This window comes from Benincasa hispida, chromosome 6 (assembly GCF_027475165.1).
Source record: "Benincasa hispida cultivar pf3 chromosome 6, pf3_genome.v1.1, whole genome shotgun sequence".
Lineage (NCBI taxonomy): Eukaryota > Viridiplantae > Streptophyta > Magnoliopsida > Cucurbitales > Cucurbitaceae > Benincasa > Benincasa hispida.
In genome coordinates this window covers 1,180,624-1,196,243 of record NC_143483.1, presented here as the reverse complement: position 1 = coordinate 1,196,243, position 15,620 = coordinate 1,180,624, and the positions used below count along the sequence as shown (strand labels likewise).

The window sequence follows — 15,620 nt, the reverse complement described above, 5'->3', positions numbered from 1 at the left end:
TGTTTATAAGATAAACAAGTTACTCCTCTCACTACCAATTGTTTTTTAGATGAAACCCATGTTTCTTCAAATATGGTATCAGGGTCTATGAACCCAAACGGGCATTCAATTAATAAAGAAAAATAAAAAGATCGGATCCAAGAATGATGAACCCAAAGAGGCAACATCTTGAGGGGGATGTTGAGAATTTCACATTTAGAAAGATGTGGAGTCCTCACAGTGTTTATAAAATAAATGGGCTACTTCTCTGATTACCAATTAGTATTGAGTTGGACCCCTGTTAGTTAATATGGTATCAGAACCTATGAAACCTAAATGAGCATCAGTTCAAAAAAAAAAATTGGGATTCAATCCAAGAATGGTGATCATAAAGAAACATCATCTTAACGGGACTTTTTTATTTTAAATGGAAACGAGCCTTAAGAGGACATCTTAAGGAGCATATTGAAGATCTCACATTTGGAAAAATTAAGGGACCTCGTGATGTTCATAAGATACATGAGCTACTCCTTTACCAATTTATTTTGAGATGAAACCCATGTTATCTAGTACCCATAAACTAAAGCCCATTCAAAATAATGTATTTGTTTAGGATGATCATATACCACAAGGCATTAGGCTCCCAAAAAGAAACGCCGTAACCACTTCCTTGTGTATTCTCCCTATTCATTTTTAATAAGAAACAACTTCTCATTGATAAAATAAATTAGCACAATAAATAGATCAATCAGATGGAACGCAATCAGTATGCTCAATTTGAAACTATTGATTTAAGATATTATACAATTCTCAAAGCCAATAAAGGATAAAAAGGATCATTTTTTTTTTTTTTGTTTGGGGGGGGGTGTTAAAGGATATTTTAACTACCAACCTTCGATGTATGCAACCGAGTGCCAAAGCAATTGATCCAGCATAAGTAGAGTCTGTCATTCCAGTTAGGTCACCAAGCAGCGATCTGATCTGTATGATAACACGTAAGATGGATAAAAAGCATATCTAAATAAAAATAGATGGCAAAGATAAATTGGAAAAATAGAAGAATGCCACCTTTCTAGCATAATCCTTGATATACAGAGACAAGTTTGTGTGTGTGAATTGGAAAAGAGTATACCATTCTTGCAGTAAAAATGTCATTCCCAAGACGAGCCAATAACCCAAGACCTTCGGCAGCAGCTCTACGTTGTGATGCACAAATGTCTCCAGCAGCCATAATACTCTGTTCAAATCAAAATCTCTAAGAAAGAGGCAGAAGAAGTAACAAGCAAAAAAATCCTGATTAATCAAGGAAACACAACATAACCAAAAAAAAAATTACCTGAAAAATACCCTGGGCAGAACTTAAAATCTCAAGGCTTACAGGTGGCACACGTAAAGATAGAAGCGCCTAACAAAATTTATTGGTTCATTTGTCAATCTCACCGTCTCAGAAAGCCACACCAACAAATAAGAGAACGTAATTATTACCTTGAAACCTGCAAGCAGCCCCACGCATATATTAGTGACACTAGCAGCATGCCATGGCTGTTTCTTTCCGGTTTTCAGACACTGCTCCACAACTCCAAGAAGAGAGAGCATTCCACTGCTGTCCTGGTTTTATTTATACAATCATGTTAATAACATAAGGAAACGCCATATTTTGGAAAAATGTTTACGGATCCAAACGAATAATGACAATTCAAACCTGACAAGCAAAGATAACCCCAAAGCACAGAAGCATCTCGTTCACCAATTTTTTGTTTATTGTCTCTGGCTTCATGTTCAGAATAAATTCTCAGTGTGTAAAACAAAAGCCAAAAAGGGAAGAATAACGGAGGGGGAATCAAGAACAAAAACTTAAGAAGAAGAAACGCCCCAAAGCTCTTTTCAAGCTACAACTTTCTGGTAACTGATATTTACCCAAAAACAAGCTATTGCCTTTTCCTTCACAAACAAGAGATCTCATATTCCATACTGCAAGAAAAGCAAGTTCGGAGCAGAAAATAAACAAAATATAAATTGAATGGTTCAAACATCGTTAGCAATGTGGAAGTGGGTTTATGAATTGATCTGTTATATGAACTAGAAAATTCAATTCTCTAATAAGAATGATTCATGGGTACAACTGGGATCTATCATCTTTGGAAGATAAGACAACCATCTGGTAGAACCATAGCAGCCCACTATCCACGTTTACTATATGATGTAGGGACATATTGGCTTTCGTGGCTTTTCTTTCCATTCTTGTTAATTCTTTCTCAATTTCTTGAAAACCTTTGGTCTGGTAGGTTTATTTCTTCAAGTTCTTGGTTTAGTTCTTGTATTTGGGTAGTTAGGTTTTCTTCCACCAACCAGCTACTTGTTAGCCGGTTATATTCTCCTTTTATCAGCTCATTTACTGCCATGTCTATAAATATGGCAGCTATTGTACATTTTGAGGTATAGAATAGATCTTTTGAGGTACTTTCAAACACGTGTGCATCAATGTAACAGAAAATTTTGATCATCGCTGTGTTCTCACTCTCTAATCCTTATCTCAAAATCCAATCTAATCTAACTTAATCATAAGTTGCAAATAAAACTATTCCGAACTACACTCCTATAAAAATGTCTAAGAATAAATATTTCCTCAGGCACAAGTCTCAGCCCTTGAATGGACTGAACAGAGAAAATTCGACACCAAAACATTAACTCCGAAAAATACTCTCACGAACTTTGGATCTCCATCAACTCTTCCTTTCTTAACCAACTCCTCGAGAAATAACATTCTTCCACTCTAATGTGTGATCCCTCCAACACCCAACCTCCATCCAATGTTATGAACAAATGAGAGTGCTAATTATTCATTTTAGGAAGACACTCCAAAAGAACTTTCTTTAGGATGATTCAATCACTTTCCTCTTTCTTTCTTTCTTTTTATTTTTTTCCTTTTTTTCCTTTTTTTTTTTTTTTTTTTTAAAGGGAAAGGTCTTCTTTCCGAGTTATGGGTGGAAATAAATCAGCATATATTTCAGGAAGCTTCTTGTTCATGTTCGGACCATCTTGAGTCATGGGGTTCTCTTTTCGAAAGTTTCAAGGGTTTTTTTCATCCAAGACACTAATAGCAATTCAGAGAGCTTTATTCTTCCTTTTTAGATGCTCTTCTTGATATTGTTATATGTCCTTTTGTAATTTTAATGACTTTATCTATGTGGCTTCTTTTGGTTTTTGTATTTTGAAACACTAGCCTCTTCTCATTTTCTTAATGAAATATTTGGTATCCATTTAAAAATACATAAATAAATAATTTAAAATTTAAAAAAAAAAAAAACAAAAACAAAAACAAAAACAAAAAAGAAACAAAGAGAGAGAAATGAAACTTAATTTTTCATTGATATAATGGAAAGAGGCTAATGTTTTTTTCTTTTATGAAAGAAACAATTTAATTGATGGAATGAAATTACAAAAAAGGACAAAGACCCCATAATGGAAAGGAGCAAGGTAAAGCTTTGATGTAGACTACGAATCTTGGAGAATTCTTGGAGTACAAATATTATTCATTAGTTGTTCATACATGAGGGGAAAGACTCCCATTTATCAAGTTTTAATACAAGAAGGGGTAAAAAAGGAAATTAACCTTGATGTGGCCTATATGATAAAAAGGAGTAATCCTCCAAGAATCAAGATTGTTGATCTTTTATTAGAATGATAAGTGTTTCATACAAGAGGGGAATGTTCCTACTTAAGAGTTTTACTACAAGTGGGGGTAAAAAGGAAATTAACCTAGAATATTGCCTAATTACTCAATTAACCCCTATTCTTCTTACATCATGCTACCCCTCCAAAAAGAAAACTCATCATTGAGTTTTAAAAAGAAAAAAATGAAGCAAACGAGGAATGAAATAAACTTGTTCAACAGAGTATGACCAAACCAACCTCCTATATTTTAAACAAAAATATTATGATCAAAGGTATAAATTCGAGACAAAAAATCCATTATTGCCACCAAAAGATGAACTTCTCCATCGAGCATAAATCCAAAAAAGATGTTTCCTTCAAGCTTATTTAAAATTGTATTCAAAGGACCAAACATTAAAAAAACCACATTTCAATGAGAATCGTTCAAGAATCACATCTTCTTTATCATTCGCTTCAAGTTCTTCGACTGTTTGTTGATCCATTTCCACCGCAATCAGTGTGTCCTTATTCTTGTTCAATTTTTGCTCGGTGTTTGATACTTTTTTTCCATCTTCTTCTTTGGATTTTTCTTCTTCACTTTTTTTTTAAATGGAAACGAGCCTCTTTATTAGTAAAATGAAATGAGACTAATGCTCAAAGTACAAGAGAATTATACAAAGAGCAAGAGATACCAAGGATCAAGAGGCACACCCAGACATCTCAACTACGTTGACACCACCTTTGGATTTTTCTTCTTCACTTGAAACTATTTCCAAATCAACATCTTCGAATTCTTGTTTTTCTTCAATTTTATCTTCAAGATTTTTTATTTGAAAATTTTCCAACCGTGATTCCTTTATTCTTCTTCGGTATATGAAATCAACCCATTCTTGAACTCTTGCAAGAATTGATAGTTGATCAATATGTTAAGTCATTTTCCCATGAGCGTTGGATTTCTTTTGTTGTTTTCTTTATTTCCTCCAATTCTACGGGATCAAAGTAGTCATTTTGTTAGATTCTTGAATATGTTTTAATCTCATCGTGGGTATGGGACTCATCCATTGATTCTCTTGAATCAACCTTTCTTGATCGTGTTTCATAACCAAAAGAGTAATTTTGAGTCTTGAACGTTTATCTTGGGCTGTAAAAATTCATTCTTGATGATTCTTTAAGTCATCTAACTCTCAATCTTTACTTGAAAAATGGGTTTGATTGGATCATTGGGCCCTTTTTCGATATTATCGCCTTCTTATTCCGTCTCAAACTGCCTTGAAAAATCAAATTTCCAATGTGGATAATGATAGGTTCTTCAAGAAAATCAAGCATGGGCAAAATTAGTATGTTGAAATTCTTCTTTGGAATCACTTGAGTCAGAATTCCAGCACTGTTTTTGGAAGTAAATTTGATTTTCTTGCCTATACCAACTGCTGTATTTTGTCTTGGACATCTTCTTTGATCGGCAATAGTCCATTCTTGCAAAATCTTGAAAATCTTTGATTTCTTCTTTCTTTCTTGGAATTTCAAGAGTTCTCCCTAATTAGATATGGGTTGTTCGACAACGAGCACAACTCACGAAACTCCTTCTTGTGATCGGTGTCGCAAAGAGTTTCTCGGACTTCCACCAGCGGCAGTCAACGTTGGCTGATACCAAATTGACGTAGCCTATATGATAAAAAGGAGTAATCTTCCAACAATCAAGATCGTGGATCATTTATTAGAATGATAATGTGTTTCATACAAGAGGAGAATGTTCCTATTTATAGAGTTCTACAAGTGGGGGTAAAAAGGAAATTAACCTAGAATATTGTCTAATTACCTAATTAACCCCTATTCTTCTTACATCAAACCTAGAATATTACCCAATTAACCCCATTTTTCTTACATCATTCTACCCCTCTAAAAAAGAACCTCATCCTCGAGTTTTAAAAAGAAAAAAATAATTGGAACAATCAAGAAATAAAATAAACTCATTCAATGGAGTACGGCCAAACCAACCTCCTACATCTTGAACAAAGACATTGTGAAAAAAGGTCCAAGACAATTTTTTCATCAAGTTCATCAAGACTCCAAGCGTTGTAGTTGTTCAAGTACCCACTGACCAAGTTAGTATTTTTAAGCAAAGAAAAAAGCTCCTTCCTTACTGAATCAATAGTCTTCACCGATTGTACAGAAAGGAAGTTCTTCCAATAGAAGTATCCACCAAAGTTCCTCTTAGCTTCTTTTCATTCCCCATAGGCCCGAATAGAAGCGAGGTTGTCAACTTTTATTCTATAATCTGAATCTTGGTGCCAAGATTAATGATTCACATTTTGGTGTTGCCAATCTTGATAGTCTTGGAAAGATTCTTGGTCATTATGTCTAAATGATGGATGATGTTGACCATTATGATAAGTTGGATAAGTGTAATACCCTCACCTAAGGATAATTAAGTAGGGTTCGTTGACCCCCTGACTATCCCGATCCCATGCTCTCCTCATGGTAACAAGCATTCATTAATTTTGACAGCCTTACACTTAAAGTTTTTTCATAGCAACCCTCATATAGAAACTACATTCAATTTAAAAGCTTTTGGTTCAAGAATCACCTGATTGGCACGAGTAGTTTGGAAGAACTCCTCGTTTGAACTTAGTGTTGCTGTCTATCCGCACAGTCTGCACAGTCCCTGCGTCCTTGCTTTGATAAACGCATGGATCAATGCAACCCTTCCTCTGTTCGACGCAAGGTTCCCTCTGAATTACTCTCAACCTCTCCTTTTAAGTGATTCTCGAAGTGGAAATGTTCTTGTGAACTGAAGTGAAGTCCTTTGCCTTATTTATAGGCGTTCCCACTTCACCTGGTCTTGATACCTCCAGCTTGTTGCATGTCGGGCGTCCCTTACTCAGGCTACCAACGCCCTCCCTTGCCACCACCAGCTTGAAGTGTCTGTCTCTTCTTCCTCCAGCTCAATCTAACCGATTTGCATGCCTTCTCCTTCGCCCAGCTCAAATTGCATGGACTTCAGACATCCCTTTGATTGCCACATGTCCAGTTAAGTTCTTTCAGCCCACAACCCTCAAATGTCCTTGGCTCATAGCACATCATATAGCTCTTGCGCTCATCGTCTAATAATCTCTCGTTGTCGCTCATCATCCAACTCTCTCGCTATTGCTCATCGTCTAGCGCCTGCGCCCATCGCATAGCTCATCGTCTAGCTATCTCTTGTTGTTGCTCATCATTCAGCCCTCTCGTTGTCGCTCATCTTCTAGTGCATGCACCCATCATATAGCGCTTACGCCCCACTGCATAGCTCTCCCTGTCGCTCATCGAGTAGCACTGACCCCATCGTCTAACGCATCACGCCCATCGTATAGCGTTCACGCCTATCGTGTAGCGCCATCGCCTAACGCATCCTCTAGCGCTGCAAGCAACTACGCGGTCATCCACGCGCATGCTCCAATGCCCAGCGCCCATGCTCGAGCCTACTGGTCAGCACGCATCCTTGCCTGCACCCATCATGGTCACTAGACGAACCTTCCTTGCTGCTTGCTCACACAGCCTCTTATTATTCCAATGCATGAGCAGCCTTTTGTCACGCTAACCCCGGCCTCATGCCCATGCTCAGCCAACATACATCCACCACAGTTTGACTCAAAGCTTGGTGTTTTGGTCACACATCCTATACCAATGCATAGTCCTTTATGCGTCCACCTCTTAGTCAACATGACACCCTTCCACATGAAGACCAATGCATAATCATGCGCCCATGCCTCACAAGCCTCAACGCATGGTTGTCCTAGGCTTCAACACTTAGTCAAATTTCAACCCGTTAAGTCTCAACTTAAAGCTACTCAAAGGTAACTCATGGTAGCTTATGTTCATGGCTTGGTCTCTCATCCACGCGTTATGGAGGTTTACCCTATGCGTCCAAGCCTCCATTTCAACGCCTAGCTTATTCTTAGGTTCCACATAACCTTGCACACTCTTTGGAAATCTTGGCCACTCCTACACAAAGCCCCATGCATCCTGGTTATCTAACATCCACGCATGTCTAATCTTGTACTTGGCCAATTTTTACCACCCTACTTGATTATCCTTAGGTGAGGGTATCACAATTCCTCCCTCCTTAGAAAAAAAAAAATCGTCCTCAAAATTTGATCATTGCTAGAAATATTGCTTTATTACTTTAGAGTATTTACAGGCTACATTTTTATAGAATAAACAAGCACCCCTTTTTCACTGTTATCCTAATACCAATAGTCCTTCCATGCTTGATTCCCTTCTGAACCACTGCAGAACTATTTGTTGGGCAGTTTTTACAGTGATGTCCTGGTTGCTCACACTTTAGGCATAACCCTTCTCTTCCCTTTTGATCTTTTTGATGATTCCTATGACATCTGCGGTAGGGAAATCCTTACTGGGGTCGGGTGCTGTTTCCCGATGGCTGAGGAAACGAAAGAATTCTGGGCATTGTTTTCCTTTATGTCCCGTTTGTTTGCACACAACATTTATTCGTTCCTTTCAAGCATCTCGCACAGAGAGGATTTCCTTCTTCCCTTGATCCCATCTGTTAGCTAGCAATTATTTCAGCAAACAAACACAGATTGTCAAAATATACTTTATTTATCACATTGTAAATAAAACATATGTACAAAAAAGTAATTTCAACTAAGCACATAGTATGCATTTCTCTCTGTCTCCAAGGCTTTTCCCTTCCCTTTGTCCTCTTTTCCCGTATAAGGGCAGTTTCGTTTGTAATGACCAGATTCTCCGCAATTGTAGCACACATTCGCTCCTCCATAACATCGTCCAAAGTGATACTGCCTACAGTTCGAACACCATGGCCTCTGGGTAACACTCGCTATGGACTGTGAGAGACAGGAAAAGGTGCACATTCCCAAAGAGTAATTCAGAGGGAACCTTGTGTCAAACAGAGGAAGGGTTGCGTTGATCCATGCGTTGATCAAAGCAAGGACGCAGGGGTTGTGCAGACTGTGCGGACAGACAGCAGCACTAAGTTCAAACGAGGAGTTCTTCCAAACTACTCGTGCCAATCAGGTGATTCTTGAACCAAAAGCTTTTAAATTGAATGTAGTTTCTATATGAGGGTTGCTATGAAAAAACTCTAAGTGTAAGGCTGTCAAAATTAAAAGGAACCGAGAAGTGTTCACCAGAAAGGAGACAACCGGGCCAAGTGGAGAAAACTTGAGACTCTGAAGTCTCGAGAGGGAATCTCAGGGCCAAACTTTAAGGTAAGTTGGTTAAGACATTTCTAAACATGTTTGTAGAAGGAAGTGTCTTGAGATATTGTCCGGAATGATGAGAAATCTACGCTCCAAAGTGAATCTGAAATAGGGTTCAACAAGAGGCCAAGGGAAACTGGGTGAACTGGGAAGGAAGAGTAATCCCAATAGATCACTGTGAGTGGTTTCTTATTTTAGTCTTTTAGCATATTCTGGATTATATGCTATTGTTATGAATGAATGCTTGTTACCATGAGGAGAGCATGAGATCGGGATAGTCAAAGGGTCAACGAACCTAGCTCCTGAGCCCGAGATAGAATCTCACAGGATGGTCAGGGGATCGAGAAGTCTAGTTCTTGAGCCTGTGGGAGGAACCTTGCATGGAATGGTTAGAGAGCCGACGGGCCTAGCTTCTGAGCCCATAAGAGGGAGAATTATGTGCACATAAGGTTGTGAATGATTTAAATGTGAGATGTTAACTATCTATCGTGTGTGTAGGTAAGATTGGAAGAGGCTTCATTCAGGATGGAGGCTTGCGTAGTAACCTTATATTATGATATGTTGATATGTTTATAAGTTGACATAGACTTACAGAACTATGATTCCACTCACTGGGCTTCAAAGCTCACGTTTTATTTTTATGTCTTCCTTGCAGGTAGCAAAAGAGTCCGAGAAGTGGTCAAGGTCTGCCACGAGATAGATAGTTACTAGAATAAAGTTTATAGTCGGGATGGGATTACTGTTGTAAAACTTATTTTAAACTGGTTTCCTAAACAAAGTTGAAATCTTAGTTATTTTTCGTTAAGTTTTTCCGTTGCATAATTATTTGTATTAAAGGAAACTAGCAAAATTAGTGGACAATGGATGCAATGAAAGAGTGATATATGTTGTCTTCACGCCTCCTTTTAGGTAAGAGGTAAAACCCAGGAGGGGGTTGTGACAATAAGTTTCTTGAAAATGAGAATATTGAATTTGATAATCTGGAAATTGGTTGCCCATGATTTCATCATCTGAAGAATTTGAATAAAATCCCAACAGATTGAGAGGAAAGTTTCGTCGTTGGCACACGGGATGCATTGGAAGTTTATTTTGACTCTTGTACCTCAGTTGAAGTTCATGTGGGGAGCCTCTTGGGAAATCAAAATTGGCTACTCTTGGATGGAAATGCCCAACTTCTTGGTTTCTTGCCACATTAATAGTATGAATCTCCGGAAGTCTTTGTTGTCTAGGTCTTCTTCCATCTTGGGGATCTTGCAAATTGCCCGCACATTCTTGGACACGAGGTTGAATGCCTTGACGTTCTTGAAGAATTTACCCTCTGTTTTTAAGGTTTTCTTAATTGTAGATAGGATTATCTTGGATTCTTAGTTGGTTATTGGCTATCTTTCTTACTTCAAAAGTCAATTTCTCAATGGATTGTTTCATAACAACCATTGAAGTGTGCATTGCAATCATCTTATCCAATAAACCACTTACAAAGATTTCCAAATTGTCAAGTCTTCGGTACACGGTTTGAGGAGATGTAGAGAAGGATGCTTCCACATCATGAGTTTGGAGGTTGGGAAGCTTGTTGGTGATCTTGATCACCATCAGGCCCTTTCACGAATGCGCTCTGATACCAATTTGATATAGACTATGAATCTTGGAGAATTCTTGGAGTACAAATATTATTTATTAGTTGTTCATACATGTAGGGAAAGATTCCTATTTATAGAGTTTTAATACAAGTGGGGATAAAAAGGAAATTAACCTAGAATATTACCCAATTAACCTCATTCTTCTTACATTCAAGCATAGCATCAAAAAAATCTATAGAAGGGGATTTATTTTCCTGGGAAAAGAAGAGACTAATGTTGAAAATTCAAATACTCTTAAAAGGGAGTAATAATAATAAAAACATAAAGTGATAGGTCACAACTGAGAGTTAAAATCATTCCAATTAAGACAAAGATCCTGAATAGAGTAATTCACTAACAATATGTTTGGGGCAAGGAGTTGGTTGTTATAGTCCTAGGTTATTTTAATTGGGTTATAATAGTTTGTGTTTAGGGTGTAGATTATTTTAGCTTGGGTTATAATAGTATGTGTTTAAGGTGTAAACTATTTTAGTTTGAGAAGGAAATAGTAAACATTATAGAAAAGAATAAAAAAAATGATGAAGATAAAATAGTAAAAACTATAGCAAATAGTAAATACCGTAACAAATGGAGTGTTAAAATAATATTGACTATAGGTAATTGGGGAATACAAAATAGTATTTACTATAGCAAGAGGTGGTTATTATAGTCTTAAAATAGTCATTGCCCCAAACGCACCCTAAGTGTTTGGATAGAGTGCACCAAGAAAAAGTCTTAAGACGAGCATAACCAAAACGATCATTCCATGGAAGCATCGAATTTTGAAAGATCCTCTTATTTTTTTCAAACCAAAGATTAATATCCTCTTTTTTTCTTGATAAAAAACATTATTCCCATTCAGCTAGAAGTACAATCAGAGACCAGGGAACATTTCCAGCCAACTAAAGGTCATAAAAAACCCCAGCATCAAGATCAACCGTAAAAGGTTGATCTAAAAAAAGGTTTTGAAATATTCTTCTAGCATCTGTTTAACATCTTTCCAACAGCCAGCTTTTAAAGTTGAAGCACTTTTAGGGAGAACACCAAAATCTTTTTGAAAGGAATTAAGGTAGAAAGGTCATTTATCTCGTTTATTGGGTTTTGGTCTCCACTTCTTAGAAGAATGATCATCTTGGTTTGGAAGGCTTGAAATTGAAGCTTCATCATCGGCTTCTTTTTTTTTTTTTTTTTTTTTTTGAAGAGGAAACAAGTCTTTTTATTAATGTATAAAAAAACTATTCATTTTAGAAGTTTGTTAGAAGATACTGAAATTTCTGTGTTCCATAAGTTTTTTCTTGTCTCTCCGGGCAGCTTTGTGACATCTCTTTTTTATTTTAGTAATTGGAGTATGTTAGACGATTTTGTTATCTATTTTTCATCTCCTTTGGGACTTCGGAGACTCTTTTAAAGAATTTTGGTTTGAGAGGATTCATAGGAGCTTTAATGTTAATTCTCTCCATTGGCTGGATTGTTTTGAAGTAGCAATCGTTTTTCTTTAGTGTCCTTTCTAAGATTTTTGTGTATTTTTCTTGTCAAGATTTTTTTTTTTTGGGTGCTCATCTTGCTAATATATGTTCTCGTGAATGGTTCTCTTGGGATTATACTTCTCAGATTTTCTAGCTCTTCATTTTGTATCCTTGTATTTTGAGCAACAGTCTATCAATGAAAAGTTTTTTTTTTCTTTTTTTATAATAACAATAAAATGCCATAAGCACACTAGAGAGAGGCCTTCAAGTGAGCTGTTTCAAAACAATCAGTCCGTTGATGCTTCCTTTCAAAAACTCTTTGATTTCTCTTTAACCAAAACTTTAAGATAACAGCCTTAACAACATTGATCCATAATAAAAGAGGCTTAGGAGGGAGACAAGCGCCAATTACCAGTTGTAGTAAACTGTACTTTGAGTTATTTGAGAAAACTCAAATGATGTTGAAGCTTCAAAAACAATGATGCCAGAAAGAGAGGGCATAGGAACAATCAAACAGTAAGTGATTTAAACTCTCCAAACGATAAGGTTGACAAAAAAAATCCCAAAAATCATGAATGGGAACTTCAAATTGAAGCTGAAGAGCTAAAAAATTAATATTAAAAGCCACAGTTGAGAAATCAGAGATAATCAGTGATTTTGACTATGAAAAGTACTTGCTGCCTTCAAATTAAGCATTACTCCGTAAATTGGAGCAGAAAAGGTGGGCAAAAATTGTAAATAGGGTTTCCAAGATTGAGGACAAATTCCACTACAGATTGCAAAGGTATGAGTAAAAGTGACCTAGACTAAAAATAACATAAAAACAACCAGGAGGAAATTATAATTACCTGAGCATTCCCTACATGAACAAATAAAAGGGAGAATGGTAATTACCTGAGCAAAATTTGAAATTTCATCTTCCCATATCGTCGGAACAAGCCCATCTTTTCCCCCTTGAAAAGCTCGAAGCTCATCCTCAAACGAATCCCTACATGAAAGAAAGAAAAAAAAGGGAGAACTCTGTTTAAGGATAGCCCTAAAACTAATTTCTAGTCAGGATCACCAGAAATTAATCTTTATCACCTTCCAGGAATCCAAGGACCCAACCATGCATCTCGTCTGTCAAGTAGTAACCTCAAGCACGAGCTTTCTTCACATCCAGAGGCATCCCTTTCAATTTAACCAAAAAGCAGGAGCATACAGTCACATCAATAACACGGAAGGGAAATTTTTAAACTAAAGGGGAAAAATGATAACACCACCATCAATTGAAGGTGCTTGCTACCTGAAAGGGGTTGTGCATAACTGAATAATCTGAGAGTGGTCATTTTTATACACCATCGGATCAGGAAGAGACTGATAAGCAATTAACGTTCTTATGATCAAGATGTTTAACGAAGGTCTCGAACTGCCAAGATCCTTGGTTGCTAATAATGAAATATGGGATAGGGCTCTGCTTTCCATTCAATTGCAAGAATATTTAGATACAAACCCAAAAACATGCTCTTGCATGAAATTGAAGAAACTATATTCTCAAATCCATACTGAAAAAATAATTTTAAAATAAGTAAATAACTAAATAAACCAACCTGCTCAAGTATAGAATCACTGGTTGAAGAAAAACCCCAGCACTTATGACATCTGGAGAAATAAAGCATCTAATAAATGCTGTAAGCGCATCAATGGCAGTAGACCAAACACTGCAAAAAAATTAGAACACTAACTAGGTAGATATAACCAGATTATTCTTTTAATAAAGTTCACCGTAAATAATAAATTAGTCAAATGTTTGTTATTCTAAATAATGTGCACTGCTAATGCTAAAAAATAAACTCCAAGAGGAGCGTAAAAGAAGAAAATACAACGAGCAAGCAATCCACAAAAATTTTGATGAAAATTAATACTAAACTTTTGAAGAAGGGCGTCTATTTTCTTGGGATTCTTGTATTGTCTTGAGACATTTCTTGTATTTCATTAGGCCGTTTCTTGTTTAAGTTGGGCATTCCTTTACTTACTCTCTTTTGGGTTTTCTCTTTTTTTTCTTTTAAACAGAAAAGAGACTTTTTCATTGAATTAGTGAAATGAGCCCAATGCCCAAAGTACAAGATCAAAACAAAAGGGAGCTTAACAACAAGAGAAACTACAAGAATATAACCATACCAGTACTTTAACAAACTCTTTATTCTGGGCGATGCCCTTTACTCTTTGGTAACCTTGTGTTTTTACAGCTTTACTTACTAAGCTGGTTGGTTAGTTACTTTAGCATACCTGAGAGCCTTCTTTTTCCCCTATGTTTGCTCCCTCAGTAAACATTTATTGGGGAAGATAGCCCTGATCCTTTTGTAGGAATATTTGGATAACTATGTTTATTTCGCACGATTTGTACTTGTAACAGGAAAATACTCAACAGGAGAAAATATAATCCTAAAGCAGATATCAAAAACCCTAGCGAACTTATAATAGGAGATGTCCCACATTAGCAGTAAAATTCTTCATTACTACACAATAAATGATGGTCCTTTTCCAGGCCAAGCTAAATTTTCCAAATTGGCTTACCATAACTTAGAAGTCAAATCCCCAGTTTGGTTGATTTCATGTTCCATGTTTCCAGTAAAAAACATAGCCCACAATGAAAGAATATCAAAAACCTCGTCTTCAAGTTCCTTTATGCATCAAGAAAAGCAACTTAAACGTCTGTAGCAGATAATAGTAAAAACAAAACCAAAAAAAAAAAAAAAACATACACACACACACACAAATCTGGCAATCATTTTGTACCTCCTTAGGCATACAGGCTAATAATGATGATAAAAGTAACCATCCAGCTTCGTTCTCTACAGTGGAAGCAACAGGATTGCGGGAGGGATCTGTCAGCATTTTCTTTAATACTTCAAGAACTGACCTAGGAAATCTGGTCATGAGAAGGGGAATTAAGCATGATATTACCTCTTTGGTGTAAGAACTACCATACAAAACGCTATAAATGTTAACAGAATTTTGAAAGCTCAAATTTGAAGAAATGTTAACAGAAACGTCAATAAATATGCTAGGACAACTACTCTGCAAATGAAGAAGTGTTTTGTGCACAAGCAAGGCCATCCTATTCAAACCCAAATCCATTATAACATCAGAAATTGATAGAGAGAAAGATGCTTTCTCATTCATATACAAACGTGTGGCAAACAGTCTCAACGCAGAAGACACGACTATAAAACTCTATATTAGGCAGGAAAGCAGGCCTGCATTTTCTTTTCTTTTCTTCTTCTTCTTCTTCTTCTTCTTTTTTTTTTTTTTCTTTTTTTTTTTTTGGATAAGAAATTTATAGACTTTGAACGAAAACGAAAGGGAAGTTACCTAGATGGATAACCAAGAGGTAGTTTGGGAGATACAGACACTAAAGCTGCCAATACAGCAGCTTGACCATGCAAAGAATCGAGCTCCAATTGCAAATTGTAATTCTGTAGTCAGACATAATGCCAATCAACAATCACCAACCATATGACAAGTTTCTAATATACATGGAATTAGAATGGAAAGAATATACGCATAGATAACAAAATATAAGACAAACTGGTCTGCTTTCTTGATGCTTTGATAAATTCAAGAAGATGTTTTCAACTTTGGAAGTTTGTGTGCTTCCTCCTATCTTCGTCGTTCTATAACTCGAGAACGAGTTTAAGTCAAAG

General features: G+C 36.5%; 1 protein-coding gene across 2 annotated transcripts in view; it reads right to left on the bottom strand.

The window, feature by feature from the left end:
- Positions 1-15,620, bottom strand: part of SWEETIE (HEAT repeat-containing protein) — a 74,946-nt gene that overhangs the window by 34,988 nt on the left and 24,338 nt on the right. For both annotated transcript variants that reach the window (XR_016530135.1, XM_039035175.2), the window contains exons 13-24: positions 15,289-15,392; positions 14,713-14,845; positions 14,491-14,597; positions 13,524-13,634; positions 13,220-13,387; positions 13,018-13,104; positions 12,829-12,922; positions 1,682-1,750; positions 1,465-1,587; positions 1,316-1,384; positions 1,112-1,216; positions 872-960 (exon numbers count right to left, since the gene is read on the bottom strand). Coding sequence is in view for 1 of the 2 variants with exons in the window: in XM_039035175.2 (XP_038891103.2) it covers positions 872-960; positions 1,112-1,216; positions 1,316-1,384; positions 1,465-1,587; positions 1,682-1,750; positions 12,829-12,922; positions 13,018-13,104; positions 13,220-13,387; positions 13,524-13,634; positions 14,491-14,597; positions 14,713-14,845; positions 15,289-15,392 (1,259 nt within the window). In the remaining variant the exon portion in view is untranslated. The remainder of the gene's footprint in view (positions 1-871; positions 961-1,111; positions 1,217-1,315; positions 1,385-1,464; positions 1,588-1,681; positions 1,751-12,828; positions 12,923-13,017; positions 13,105-13,219; positions 13,388-13,523; positions 13,635-14,490; positions 14,598-14,712; positions 14,846-15,288; positions 15,393-15,620) is intronic.